Source organism: Electrona antarctica (assembly GCF_951216825.1).
Source record: "Electrona antarctica genome assembly, chromosome: 10".
In the NCBI taxonomy this organism is placed as follows: Eukaryota; Metazoa; Chordata; class Actinopteri; order Myctophiformes; family Myctophidae; genus Electrona; species Electrona antarctica.
In genome coordinates this window covers 24,970,149-24,985,328 of record NC_136791.1, presented here as the reverse complement: position 1 = coordinate 24,985,328, position 15,180 = coordinate 24,970,149, and the positions used below count along the sequence as shown (strand labels likewise).

Genomic DNA, 15,180 nt, shown 5'->3' with positions numbered 1-15,180 from the left:
ACATCATAGTACATATGTATAGCATAGTATAGTATATATGTATATTTAATAGGTATAGTGTCATTATATAGATATGTTCTAGTTACGTTCTTAGCTTACGCATGTTTCTTGATAAATGCATTTTATATATGTGATGTATTCCCATACTTTTGTTCTTGCCTAATGTAAGTCGCTCTGGATTAAGAGCGTCTGCTAAATGCCTAAATTGTAAATTGTAAATTGTAAATTGTTCTTAAGTTACTTCCGCAACCCAGGAGATGAACAGGACAGAGTCAGGACTTCCAGTCCATGGATTTAACCGAGATACAACGACGTGCACAAGACATGTGTCAGATTTCCTACAAAATGTGTCCGTCTTCATCACCTTGAACTCTCCCACCACTGAGGGGTCATCCTCGTCTTCCTCAGTCTTCCCTCGCTGGAGTTTAAAGGTGCTGCAGAAATCAGTCAGACCCTGGTAGTCTGACACCTCCTCCAACTCACAGTCATACACCTGAGAAACACACCAACGCACACACACACACACACCAGCGCGCGCACACACACACACACACACACACACACACACACACTTGTGTTGAGCTTGTAGATAGGCTATTTTCAGAAAGTGTAAAATCAGCCATTATGACGGCATCAAGGCCTGACAAAAACTAAATAAAAACTAAGCCATGATGACTAAAACTATGACTAAATATACTGACAATTTCGTCAACAAATAAATACTAGACTAAAATGTTAGGAAGAGACTAGTGGACAAAAGATCCAGTATAAGTCATTTTACACTTGGTTGCATGCTGAAAATAGCCGATCTACAAGCTCACAATGCTGAGCTTGTAGATCGGCTATTTTCAGCAAGTGTAAAAACAGTCATTACGAATAAATCAACTGTAGATTTAGTCGACTAAAATCCTATGATATTTAGTCGACTAAAACTATACTAACACTAAGACATTCCAGGTGACTAAAATGTGACTAAAACTAAATGAAAACTATTCAAGATAAACTTTGCTGCCAAAAACAACCCTGGTCGCAACTAGAGGCAGTAGTGAATGTAGTCCAGGCGCTTTTCAAGCACCTGGCGAAAAGAAGATGTGGTTTCTTATGAACGCAGCACGGTCGGTCTTATGAGCGCCTTGTTTTCAGACTATACATTTTGGTAGAAGTGTGATGTGTCTTGTCTTCACCTGTAAGGTGTCGTATCCTTTCCTGAGGTAAGGTCCACACTTCTCCCGCTCTCCGATGGAGGCGTAGAATTTACTCCACCAGTCCACTGCCTCCTCCTCATCCTAGAAGATGGGAAAGTTAGAGCACACTTAGTTTTGTTTTAGTTTAGTTTAGTTTAGTTTGCTTCTAAGTTTCTATGTACTGTATATGTCTTACCTTTTCTTCCTGCACCTGCACAGAGGAGAGAAAACATGGATGGGAAACTATTACTTATGAATAAGGGATTGTGGAAAATATCAACCTTTGGTTAACACCCCGAACGCCAGGGTTATTTAATCCATTAAATCATAGCACCCAGCGATTTATAGCAGCGGAGCACTTTTACAGACGGACCGGATGTTATCCCGGATGTGGCTGAAGCAGCTAGATTTAGTCAAAACACTCTAGAGGCGATCGACAACAACGGGAGGTATGATTAATTATATACCGCGACTAGCGATGGGACCGCGGTGGGCCGTCTAACACATAATCTTTGCTTAGAATTGGACGGAATGATTTAGATCAAGAGTTATTAACGTTTTAAGATTCTCTTCAGCAAAACCTTTTAGATGATGTCCCACTGTTGCGCCACATCGAATGTTGCGCAACAGACGCTCCCAGCCTGTGGAGCGATGCGATTGGTTTTGATATCAATAATATCTGTCCTTTTGATCAATCTTCGATCTGGGCGCTGGGCGTTACTAATTGAAAAGGCGGAGCACTTCGTCCTGTGCGCTCAGGGTGTTAAGATCTGCCTCCATGTGACAGGTGCAATATTTACCTGAAGTTTTAGAACGGCTCGGTCCTCGATGTCGATGACGACGTCTCCCTGGGGAGCTGACATCATGGCCACTAATGATGAGTGGAAATTAAATGATGAATATCCGGTGCGTTTCTACAGTACGTGTGAACAGTACATGCTTTGTGTATCACGGTGTGTCTGGCATCCATCAGTCAGTGTAATTCGTTGACTAAAACTATGGAGAAAAATGTTCGTCGACTACCTTTTTTCACTGACGAAAACCAAATGAAAGCTAAATAAAAACCAAGCTATGATGACTAAAAGTAAGACTAAATATGTTGACAATTTCGTCCAACAAAAAAAAACAGCATAAGAATGTTAGGGTGGAGAAGAGATTTAGTCGAACTAAAAAGTCATGTTGTGTGTGGTTAAAACTAAAACTACACCGAACGACCAAAACCAAATCAAAATCTGCTGTCAAAATTAACACTACTGCAAAAACAGTACATGCTTTGTGTATCGCGGTGTGTGTCTGGCAAACAGTCAATATGTATCAGTCAGAGAGCAGGTATACAAATGTGCTGTTTGAGAACTTCACATATATCCTGCCATTGGCAATTCAGTAGATTATCAGTGCATTGTCAGTGAGAAAGAGGGCATTTTCCAAGGTGTTATGTTAATTCTATGGGTACACGGGTGAAATCACCACTCAACCCAGGAGTTATGGATTGAAAGTCTATTGCCTAACGAGGCGTCCCTCCCCCATCACAAACAAAACCTACAGGGAAAAACATGCACTTTCAGAAAACCTCCAGGAAAAGGTCAGGAAAGTGCGTTGGAAAATGGGACATCTGTGGGACAAGAGTTTGAATGGGACATTACCTCTACTAGCGGACATGACGACATCGCTGTTGATGCGATACGGGTCGCAGCGGTACGCCTCCAGCGAGTCGATGGTGCACTGACCCACCGTGGGCTTCCTGCCGAACGGTCGGTGGTCCACGACCTTCAGCACGATGGGAGGGGTGTACATCTCCTCTTTGGGCAGAAGCTACGTGTGTGTGTGTGCAGAGGAAAGACTGTGAGCTGCGCACCAACATACTGTAAGCACCGGCAGTTTTGACGCGTGCTTTTTGCAGCCCGTTTATGTTGCCCACAAAACGATACATGCAACTGTTGGACACGCGCTCAGGGACAGTAGAAGTGTTGTTTTCGTCGACTAATACTATGACAAAAAATGTTCGTCGACTACCTTTTTTCACTGACAAAAACTAAAACTAAGCCATGATGACTAAAACTATGACTAAATATACTGACAATTTCGTCAACAAATAAAAACTAGACTAAAATGTTAGGAAGGGACTAGTGGACAAGAGATCCAGTATAAGTCATGTTACACTTGGTTGCATGCTGAAAATAGCCGATCTACAAGCTCACAACGCGCCGCAGCGCGACACGTTGTAAGCTTGTAGATCGGCTATTTTCAGCAAGTGTAAAAACAGTCATTACGACGGCATCAAGGCCCACCAAAACACATTTTAGTCGACTAAATCACCTGTAGATTCAGTCGACTAAAATTCTTCTTATGATATTTAGTCGACTAAAACTAGACACACACTAAGACATTCCAGGCGACTAAAATATGACTAAAACTAAATGAAGTTTCAGTCCAAAGACTATGACTAAACAAAAATAGAAATTTGCTGCCAAAAACAACACAGGACAGTATAGTACGTACCACTTTGAGGAGCAGCACAGATCCAGGGAAGTTGGGGTTCTTCCTGAAGTTCCTGATGACGGCGGTCTGAACGATCTCACCGCCACATTCCACTATGAGGCTGGGGGAAGAAACCGTGGCCAGTTGGTAGGTCTTCATGTTCCTCAAACCCCAGGTCAAGATCTGGACGCACACACACACACACACACACACACACACACACACACACACACACACACACACACACACACACACACACACACACGCACACGCACGCACACGCACACACACGCACACGCACACACACGCACACGCACACACACGCACACGCACACACACGCACACGCACACACACGCACACGCACACACAGTTCAAGTATGAACACAGAGGCAGGTTAGAGGAATGTAATAAAACAGGGCCATGGGGGTTAGATCAATGAGAGACAGACAGAGCAGTGATTTGAATCTCTTTTTTTCTTTTTTCCATTTCTTATTTATAGCTGTAGCTGTCTGATAGCTTAGGGTTGGGCCGCTGGACTTGTCTGGTCATGCAAGTGTGGTGCAAAAACAAGTTATCAGGCAATCCAGGGGTTGGCAGATAAGTGTCAGAGGGAGATATAAAAGAAATGGAGGCAGCGTTGAAACATGACATGGTCATTAATTTCAATGGAACTTTCTCACACAGCACATACACTTCCAGGTGTTCACATAAGGGACTCCATTTCCGTCACCGCTAAACCACTTATCCCTATTTTGAAAAAAGTTTTTGAATAGTTCAACTAGCCAATCTACATTGACACTTTGTGAGCTTGTAACTATTCAAAAATATTTTGCAAAATAGTAAAACAAAAAAAAGTTTAGGGATAAGGGGTTTAGCGGTGACGAAAATGGAGCCCAATAAGGTCACATAAAGCTCAATAATGTCCATGCATGCTCTGTTTAAGGCCCAACGTCACAAATTGCCATGCATGGAGCGAGCCCATCAGAGTATGAGCCACGTGCCCACGACATTTCTTATAGGGCCTAGAATAGATGCAGAGTTGGCCACTCGGCCAGCCCTCCTGGGTCTCGGGGGCTTGGTTGCTGTAGCGTATACCATACCTCGATAGCAGTAAGCTGCACCACGGGTCTGATGCCCTGAGGAACCATGAACAGATTCTCTCCCCGCCTGGGAGGCACCAGGGGCAGGTCTCCTTCTGTCACCTGCAGGTGCAAAGCAGCAGGAAGTTAGCGCATCTCCCCCAAGTATTAAGATTCACAATTCTCTACATTTTCAGACTGAGACGGAAGCTTCAGCTCAGTTACGGTTTCATACTGTACAATTGAAAAATCCAGAGTGACTTACAAGTGCAAAATCAGAATCAGCATCGTAAGCATGATCTCTAGTTAATTAACAAGGTATAATAGTCACATAATTATGTAGAGTGTCGAGAGAACAACATAGAAGCTCCTAAGGAGCTTGGATGCAACGTAAGCAAACGCACATCTAAATCACATTATTAACATTTGTGACAGAAAACTAAACAAGAGAACAAGTAACCAACATACAGGTATATTTGCAAAGTAGCATCAAGAAGGAATACAAGGGGAGTGAAGTGAAGTGCGCTAGGCTAGGGGATGAGGTACCTTGTCCTTTAGCAGGAGCTCAGCGGCCACGAGCAACTCCCCAGCACCGCGGCCTTTCCTGGTGACGGGGAACCACAGCAGCTTGGGTTTGACGGCCACACTGGGGTTCAGCTTCACAACAGGAGGGCAGGTGCAGCAACCCATGGGCTCATCTTTACCCTAGACAAGAAAAGATGAGACAAAATAAAACCCATGGAGCTCAAGTTTCAAGTTATCTTGTTTACAGGTCCTTGAGAGTTACATTTATTTTAGTCGGCTCCTCAGACATTAGCAGCTTTAGTAATAATAGTAATAAGAACAACAATAAAAACAAAACTAACACAAATGTAGGGGTGGTAGCTATTTCCAAAGCTGATTTTTCTCTGGCAAGCTTGTGCAATGTGCATGTGTCTGTATGTCGAGTGGACAAAGGCCTTTACCCTTTAGCAGCTTTCCATTTGAAAACATCTTGAACAGTCCCTGGATCGGGACTGTCTCCAACAGTAGACAGTAATTCACAAAGAATAATTCACTTTGCGAAAGAGGAATTCACACAAAGTGGAATATCATTGCTGACAGTAACAGGAAACAAAATGTCATACTACAGTAGTATACTATACTGCAGTAGTTCGCTGATAAAACTGGAAGCATTAAAGTGTTTGAGGTGGCACATTACCACTTGATCTTGGTCGAACAACTCCAGCACCACGTTGGGAGGGTTGTGGGCGATGGCCTGTGGGTCTCCGTAGATCTCAACGTCCTCGAAGATCAGCGTCTGGTCCCAGGTGGGGTTCAGGGTAGCTTTGGTGATCTCGGTGGTCTTACTGACGTGCAGGAATGACACATGGGCGTAGGGATCTGCATAGGGGAACAGACAGACCAGCGTTATATGGTTATCATACGTGTTTTTAGACAGCACATTTTGATTTTAGTTTTAGTCAAAGACTGTGGAATAGTGTTCATTTAGTTTTAGTCACATTTTAGTCACCTGGAATGTTTTAGTGTTAGTCTAGTTTTAGTCGACTAAATGGCATACCATTTTACTCGATCTACAGTTGATTTAGTCGACTAAAATGTATTTTGAAGAGCCTTGATGCCGTCGTAATGGCTGATATTACACTTACTGAAAATAGCTGATTTACAAGCTCACAACACGTCGCACGTGTTGTGAGCTTGTAGATCTGCTATTTTTGGCATGCAACCAAGTGTACTAGTCCCTTCCTAACATTTTAGTCTAGTTTTTATTTGTTGACTAAATTGCCAATATATTTAGTCTCAGTTTTAGTCATCATAGCTTAGTTTTCATTTAGTTTCCATTTAGTTTTCGTCAGTGGAAAAAGGTAGTCGACGAACATTTTGTGTCTTAGTTTTAGTCGACGAAATCACCACTGATACGTGTGACCTACAGGATGTGTGTGAGAAAAAGCCTTGCTTCATATTGCTTCAACAAACTGATCGTTTATGTTGCTTTATTTTTTTTACCTGAGAAACTGTCCTTGTCCATGGCACAGAGGTTCCTGCCCTGGTACACGTACACCCTCAGATGATACATATAGGATCCTGAAAGGGAGATGATGTGTATATCAGCATATTAAAACAGAACTAGAAAAAGTGCCCCTCGGGGCACAGGTCTCCACCAGGGCAGGTCAGGTTATGGCCTCCTGGTGGCGCTATAATAGGCCAATGTGAAAAGGCACACCTAACACAGCAAGCTATGGAAGCTATTGAAAAGTGGGGGTTGTTCTGTGTACTTACACACTTGGATAGGCCAAGCACAATGATTGAAAGGGGGAACAATGAAAACCGGTCCTGTCGGGAAGAACCAAGTGAAAGCAACAGAGGGGTATCGTTGACCAAAGTTGTACTTTAATTCAGAAAAGCTGTAGTATTAGATATATATATAAAACCCGGACTATTTTATTATCAAAATTGGATCACCCTCCCTTGGACTCGAAATAAAATTAGCTCACCCTCCCTCTGACTAAAATTAAAAAGACATGGCCCTCCCCTATTTTCCTCCAGGGCCCCCTTTTCTAAATTTCGACTGGTCCCTAATATCCAAAAATGTGTTCTCAAAAGTCGGTCTCCTGGTGGCGCTATAACAGGCCGTTCTGGAAAATTTGGGGCAGAGGTTCATCGTTGGCATCCAGGGAGTGTGTGTGCAAATTTGGCATCGACCGGGTTAATGGTGCTGGAGATTAGCTGGTAACAGACGGACAGACACAAGCACACACACACACACACACACACACACACACACGGTGTGTGTGTGCCTTCATGCCTTCGGCTAACAGTGCCGGAGATTAGCTGGTAACAGACGGCCGGACACAAGCACACACACTTTACCCAATTTACCCATGTTTGTTTTGAAAGTGGGTGGTACCAGATCGTTGTTCTCTGCCTCCCAAAATCATGTTGTTGCCTTACATCTTCCTTCTGTTTTGTGCATCATGTGTAATTGTGTATATGTCATGTCTCGGGTATTATATTTGTGTTTGATATAAAATACATAATAAAAAAAGAAGACTTGATACAGGGGATAATTAGCAAGGTCTGCAAAAATTTATTGTATCTTAATTTAGGGTCAGCCTTCCTGGAAGGAAGTGGAGCGAGGCCGCGGTCTTGTTTAATCAGTGCCAGCCAAATGGAACTGGCGAGAATACTTACGGTCAAAGTGGCAGGAAACCGTGGGTGTGTTGGCACCGAACAGCTTGGCTGCATCTTTTTTACTGGTCTTCTCGTCAACGTCAACCCCCTTCGAGCACAAAAACAGAGCGACACTTTAATGAAGCACTTTCCATCAGCCATGATCAAAATCACACAAAGTAGACAATCACTCAGGACAGGACATGGCTCCGTCTCCTAATGCAATGTGTGTGAGCACAACAGAAGGGCCCTTCCTGGTATAAGACTAAGAGGTACGTATATGCTTGATAACCTCCTTTTTCCCCTCGACACCCGACCTTAATCTCCATACATCTGGCCAGCTCGTTGGTGCTTTGCGCTCCTGCGTCGCTCTTGAGTACATCCACATATGTTAGTGTGGGACGTCCTCGTGACCATGTGTTGGTTCCCACAGCACTACTTTGCTGGCTGGCAGCTCTTGGTGTCTTTGGCAGTGTCCTGCTATAGTCTCATTCTCCTGGCTGCTATTTTCTGGCTCACCCTTGGCATTCCATCATACAGAGTTGTGTTGGTACTTGGTAACATGTGTACTCTTACTGATGTTGAGTGCCGCACGCAGCATTCTGGTGTAGCACCCGTGACCCGTCTAGAGCCTTCTGCAGGGTTGGCTTCAGGGTCCAGCACTCACTGCCGTATAGGAGAACATGACTCTACCGCCATGCCGTTTAGGGCCCTCCATGCAAGTGCCTTCCTTACTTTCAGGTTACAACGGTTATTTGCATCGTGTTTGCCTATTTTCTATATAAATAGAGTACTTTTTAAACAACAGCGTTGAACTAAAGTGCTGTTATCTCGGTAAAACAATAAAAATGTGTGTAAAACACAAAGCCAAGGCGTACGAGTGATTTTTTCAAACGTGATTTAAACACAGGCAACGTTTGACACGCTCTAACATGGGGGTGGAAGGTCGTTGCACAGTTTGAATGCTACAGCGGGTCTTCAGCCTTGCTTTTGGGACCACAAGAAGTGACCTCACCAAATGTTCACCTATTATGACATACTGTATAAACGACCTCGCTGAGTCTGTATGGCATTCAGCACCACAGGAACAGGCAGGCGTAAAAGTATAATGACACGATATGGTTCAGACCTCAATCTCAATCGAACATTTCAGAATGCACTGGGGACCGTACTGTGGTGTGCAGTACCGTACGCTAATATTGTTTCCATAGGAGGCGAGAGGCGACGGAGGCGTGCCGTCCCAAGAGGCACCGCTGAGCGAGCTAAAGCGAGCGAGTCGCCGTGCCGATAGTTGCGAAGTTCGCTTGAGCCGACCGACTCAGTACTTAGCGCTCCCTACCCACATGACGGCCCGTCCTATGGAATCAATATTTGTGACCAGATTTGACTGAGAGCCTGCCATCGCGCAAATTCCAGCTTTTCACCAGAACAACTTTTTTCTTTTCTTTTTTTCAAAATGAGTTAATAGCACAGGCAGACTCACATACTAGAGCATGTCTGGAATATGAACAAAATGCTTAAACATGTAGCTAGGTGTAATGTTAGAGACCACAGAAGTGAACCTTTCAAGCCTGTTTTCTCAACTCGAGACATTACTCTAATAAGCCATATCTCCAAAAATGGTGGGTCAAACTGAACAACCAATATGTCAATTTGAAGTTATGATTCCCTGCTTTCATATGCCATTAAAAAAACGAAAATTCAGTCAAATTTGGTCACATTTGCATACACAAATTTGCGTACCACAGACACCAGCAGCAAATACCCACCAGCGCCCCCTCCAGCCTGAAGATGGCAGACGCTCCCATACAGTCTGACGGCTCCATCTTTCTGCGCCAGCGCCGGCGGCGGAACGTGTCCGACGAGCGCTCAGTCCTGTGGAACTTCCAGCCAATCAGAGAAGCGTACTCCCAGCCTTCGCCTGGATCCCGCCTCTGGAGAAGGAGAGGAAAAACAAATAGGAGAATGACAAGGCTGTACTCAATGCAGTGTTGTTTTCGTCGACTAAAACGAAGACGAAAAATGTTCGTTGACTACCTTTTTCCACTGACGAAAACTAAATGGAAACTAAATAAAAACTAAGCTATGATGACTAAAACTAAGACTAAATATACTGACAATTTCGTCAACAAATACAAACTAGACTAAAATGTTAGGAAGGGACTAGTGGACAAGAGATCCAGTCATTTTTCAATTGGTCACATGCTGAAAATAGCAGATCTACAAGCTCACAACACGTCGCAATGCAACGCGTTGTGAGCTTGTAGATCGGCTATTTTCAGCAAGTGTAAAAACAGTCATTACGACGGCATCAAGGCCCGCCAAAATACATTTTAGTCCACTAAATCAACTGTAGATTTAGTCCACGAAAACTAGACTAACACTAAAACATTCCAGCTGACTGTCTACAATGTGACTAAAACTAAAAAAAAGACTATGACTAAAACAAAGCTTTGCTGCCAAAAACAACACTGACTCAAAGTCTACGGCGCTCTGCCTATTATTATCATATCCATTCCACTTCTCATCTTCCTCCTCGTCACCTCGATAACAGCCGTGGAGTCAGACGTCTTCCTCCTCGGTCTTACGAGTCTCTTCCTGCGGTGGACGTGGTACATCTTCTCCGCTGCCACCCAGGATTTGGGTTTATCGTCCGGGGGAATGGTGACTCCGTACTCCCAGCCTGGTGGCGGGAAATACACATGATGGGGGATCAATCAACTTTTAGCAATATCTTAGGTTCATCTTAATAATAATAATAATAAAACTTTATTTGTATAGCACCTTTCATGACATGAAATGCAGCTCAAAGTGCTTTACACAAAAAAGAAAAGAAAGGCAGGGCATAAACAATACAGTGAGGACATGAATAACATTTTTTTAAAAAGACAAATAAATCAATTAAAAGCAAGGGTGTAAAAGTGGGTCTTGAGCTGAGCTTTAAAAATGTCTACAGAGGCTGCCTGTCGAAGGTACAGTGGGAGTTTGTTCCATGCCGTCGGCCCGTAGAAGCAAAAAGCTGCTTCCCCGTATTTTTTAGTTGCCATTTTTTTAGGCAAAGCGAGCAGGCCAGCAGTGGAAGACCTTAGGGGGCGGTTTGGGACATATTTCGGCAGGCAGTCATGTAGGTAGGAAGGTGCGAGACCATTGAGAGCTTTATAAACAAGTAAAAGAATTTTAAAATCAATCCTAAAAACTAATCCTAATCTTATGTTTGCATGCACATATACTGCACATAATGCAAAACATAAGAATAATATATGTGTCTTAACCCATTCTGAGCGGGAACCCCTTTTGGTGTTTTAAGCATTATGTCATACTTTGGCTATTGAAAAATAGCAGATCTACAAGCTCCGAGCTTGTAGGTCTGCTATTTTTGAAAAATCGTTAAAATGTGGCGCAAATCTTTGAATATATATTTCAGAGCGAAAATTTTTAACTAAAATATTGGCTTCTGGGGGGTCCCTGGAACTACTTATTTTGAGATGGGGGTCCATGGTCCAATAGAGATAATTCTGGGGGTCCTTGACATGAAAAAGGTTGAGCACCACTGACATAGAAACATGGGTTTTTCAGAAAAGTTTTAGGATTTAGAAGCCTTCCACAATGGGTTAATGTGTGGTACACACATAGGAATACATTGTACAGAATTATAATATGAATATATATTATCATATTCACATGTGTCCTATCGTACCTCTCTCATCTACAGCCCTGTTGCTGTCAAAGTTCCACTCGTCCTCCCAACTCCATCCTGAGGGACATTCAAACTCTGTTGGGCTCCGGGCCTTTTCTCCGTTCTGCGCAAAATAAAAAATGTAATGAATTGTTATTAAAATACATGGGCATTTTGCACTTTTGGACACATTACAATAAGCACTAACGTGATCTACTAATCTACTATATAAAGTTTGAGTTGTCTGTCACGTCACATGTGGGCAGGCGGGACATGCCTAAAGCCCAACATAAGCACAAAGGTTGCACTCAGTGGAGTGCATATCTCTGCCAGGCCAGGTGGCCTACCCTGCAGGGAAGTGGAAGTCGTCTGTGGCAGCTGTCAGCGCCAGAGGAAGCAGGGGGGATAACACATACCTGTAGTACGGTTGATCTTTTCACATTCGTGGCACCCCTCTGTGGTCAGAAGTGAAAGCGCTTTTGGAAGTGTGCTCTACAGCGGCCCCTCAACATAATGATTCATTTTGTGTTCATGATATATGGCCACGGTTCCTGTGTTCCTGAGTGTCTGTGACTGTGAGCAAGTGATGGTTGTTTATGCATTAAGGAAGGCACTGTCAAATAGGTCTACATCTATTCTAAGATAGCATCTGAAATAAAAGTTGTGAATATGTGGTAGCGCATTGTGACTTTGATTGAAAAGTTTTAATACAAATAGTTCCAATGGAAGTATATGCTTATCGGTGTTGCGAGGATGAAATCTCCAAAAAAAGTTTGGGATCCCCTGATATATGGGGACTAGTTATAAAAAAATCCCCAAAATCTACCAAACTCCTGCACACATAACCTCTGCTCTGTCCGAGTTAATTAAATGAAACACATTTTATGCATTGACACAACAAGAATAATGAAAGAAAACACCTGCTTTGAGTAAATAACGTAATAAGGGAGGGATCAGATGACATGGGGAAAAAAAGGTTAGCTTTTGTCTATTTCTTTACAGAAGCATCATGGAGGTGGTGGCGGTTGTGCGTGCGTGTGTTTATACAGCACAGATCAAACATCTCATCACATCAGTGTAGGGCTCTGCTGCAGGCTTCCACTACCTGGCAGAGAAACGAGTGCGTGCCGCGTGCGTGTGTGCGTGTCTCACAGTGGTGTAAAGTACTTTTACTTAAGTACTGTACTTAAGTACAATTTTGAGGTATTTGTACTTTACTTGAGTATTTCCAACTTCCAGTGCTTTTACTTCTACTCCATTACATCTCAGAGACAAAATTTGTACTTTTACTTCACTACAATCATTTGAAAACTTCAGTTACTAGTTACTTTTGGTGATTTTAATTTTGATTAGAAAACATACATTAACCACTTCAACCCTATACATTTCGGCCATTTGAAAATAACAGATCTACAAGCTCACAATGCGTCGCAATGTGGGCTTGTAGATCTGCTATTTTCACTAGATTTTGTACACATTTTGAACTTGTGAAATGGGACATTCTGCAATATGAGTACTTGTAGTACTTTAAGTACATTTTGATGCCGATACTTTTGTACTTTTACTCAAGTACATTTTCAATTCCGTACTTTTACTTGTAACGAAGTAGTTCTAAATTGCAGTATTGGTACTTTTACTTAAGTAAAACAATTGAGTACTTTTTCCACCACTGGTGTCTCACCACATCAGTGTAGGGCTCTGCTGCAGGCTTCCAGTCCCCGCCAGGGAAACGCGTCTCGTTCTGGAAAACCTCGTCAGTGAACTCGGTGTGTCCTGCGCACGCCTCTGTGAGCAGCCTGGATGGAGAGACACATACAGTACACAGCACAGGTTGTTGGGAAGCGTGCAGACTATTTGTCTTTATATTTGTCAGCCTATAGGGCATAATACGCACAGACTGGTTGTTAGAGGGTTCCAACAACGATTTCCGGGGGTCCCGAGCCAAAAACGTTGAGAGAACCCCTGCCATAGAGTACTGAGTGACATGCCTATTGTACCTTGAAAGCACATGCCATGAATTTGTAAGTGTAACTCCAATGCATCTATAATTATTTGTCTCCTTTGTGTGGACATAAATAAATGTGTGTGTGTGTGTGTGTGTGTGTGTGTGTGTGTGTGTGTGTGTGTGTGTGTGTGTGTGTGTGTGTGTGTGTGTGTGTGTGTGTGCGTACGTGCGTGCGTGCGTGTGACTCACAGGGCAGCTATGTGCTGAGAGGAACAGCTCAGGAAGATGAGGCTTTTATACCGTGCTAAGAGTATTTACACATGGGGCCGCCACGAAAGAATGTAAACATGTCCCAAAAGGGAGGCTGAAGAAGGCCAGCTAGGGAACCAGGGCTCGTTCACCCACTGTACTTGGGGAATGCCAAAATACTTATTCATTTCCTCTGATTGTGCTTCTAATATGACTGGCTGGCTGTGGCTGCTGCATGGAAAAACACAATGATTGATGACCGATTGAGCACGTCTGTGAATGTGAACACCGTGACCCAGCATTCTACGCTGAACGACACGCCGATAACAGGATGCGTGGACTTCAAGCTCTAGAAGCCCTGAAGCACGTACAGCTGTGTGTGTGTGTGTGTGTGTGTGTGTGTGTGTGTGTGTGTGTGTGTGTGTGTGTGTGTGTGTGTGTGTGTGTGTGTGTGTGTGTGTGTGTGTGTGTGTGTGTGTGTGTGTGTGTGTGTGCGTGCGTGCGCTTACCATCTCTCAGGGTCAACGAACCAGTCTCCCTCCCATTCCCATTCTCGCGGAGGCATGAAGCGCTCCCGTTTCAGTTTCACCTTCCCTTTCACGTCTGAGAACTTATGGCGGTTCACCAGACCTGTGGTTCCCCACTTCCCAAGCACACTTGCCTGGTTCTCATACTAGAGAGAAAGAGAGAGAGAGAGAGAGGGAGAGAGAGAAGAAGGATGCTTGTGGATTGCTTTCAATAAAATGGATAGTTACACAATCTACTGTATGACTTTGAAACTCAAAAACAACAGTGTTGTACATTATACTGTAGATACCATTTCAGCGAAAACACTGAAGGCTCCTTCGGAGAAGCTGTTGAACTTCTTCTCGTAGGCAGAGAGGCCCAGCCACATGTTGACACGAAGCTGGACGGGGATCTTCAAACCTTTGTTCTTGTCCATGGGGTACTAACAAACAACAAAATGTTGTATTATTATTATTATTATTATATATTTTTTATTTAACAGTAAAACCCACTGTAAGGTTTGAAGAGAGCCGCTTGTTTCAGTAGATTGGACTGGCACCTGCATGAAGATGGTCTGGGTCTTTCCACAGTACTTCCCACAGGCCTGCTCGTTGAAGGTGGAGTAGAGGATGCGGTGGGCCGGGACACGGGCATACGCCACCCGTCTCTCTCCTCTCAACATCCATATGATAATATCTGGCATGCTGTTCTGAGGCTGAAGGAGAGAGAGAGAGAGAGAGAGAGGGATACACATATTAATGTTAGGGAGGAGGCAAGATGGTCTTTGTGTGTTTGTGTCCTTTTGTCTGTCAAGGGCTAAGGAAGTATCTCCTCGACACACATTATTCTTTCAAATGTTCGATATTTTTCAAACATTTACATTTTACAAT

At 43.5% G+C, this 15,180-nt stretch overlaps 1 protein-coding gene across 1 annotated transcript in view; it reads right to left on the bottom strand.

Moving 5' to 3' along the window:
• The window catches only part of LOC306930774 (myoferlin-like), a 60,424-nt gene that overhangs the window by 21,363 nt on the left and 23,881 nt on the right, over nucleotides 1-15,180 (bottom strand). Inside the window, exons 24-41 of the mRNA XM_079511870.1 lie at nucleotides 14,850-15,005; nucleotides 14,601-14,732; nucleotides 14,293-14,456; nucleotides 13,271-13,385; nucleotides 11,611-11,713; nucleotides 10,457-10,596; nucleotides 9,683-9,847; nucleotides 7,935-8,022; nucleotides 6,750-6,827; nucleotides 5,944-6,125; nucleotides 5,289-5,447; nucleotides 4,764-4,865; nucleotides 3,684-3,845; nucleotides 2,828-2,996; nucleotides 1,985-2,055; nucleotides 1,381-1,395; nucleotides 1,185-1,286; nucleotides 365-493 (exon numbers count right to left, since the gene is read on the bottom strand). Coding sequence (XP_079367996.1) covers nucleotides 365-493; nucleotides 1,185-1,286; nucleotides 1,381-1,395; nucleotides 1,985-2,055; nucleotides 2,828-2,996; nucleotides 3,684-3,845; nucleotides 4,764-4,865; nucleotides 5,289-5,447; nucleotides 5,944-6,125; nucleotides 6,750-6,827; nucleotides 7,935-8,022; nucleotides 9,683-9,847; nucleotides 10,457-10,596; nucleotides 11,611-11,713; nucleotides 13,271-13,385; nucleotides 14,293-14,456; nucleotides 14,601-14,732; nucleotides 14,850-15,005 — 2,232 coding nt within the window. The remainder of the gene's footprint in view (nucleotides 1-364; nucleotides 494-1,184; nucleotides 1,287-1,380; nucleotides 1,396-1,984; nucleotides 2,056-2,827; nucleotides 2,997-3,683; nucleotides 3,846-4,763; nucleotides 4,866-5,288; nucleotides 5,448-5,943; nucleotides 6,126-6,749; nucleotides 6,828-7,934; nucleotides 8,023-9,682; nucleotides 9,848-10,456; nucleotides 10,597-11,610; nucleotides 11,714-13,270; nucleotides 13,386-14,292; nucleotides 14,457-14,600; nucleotides 14,733-14,849; nucleotides 15,006-15,180) is intronic.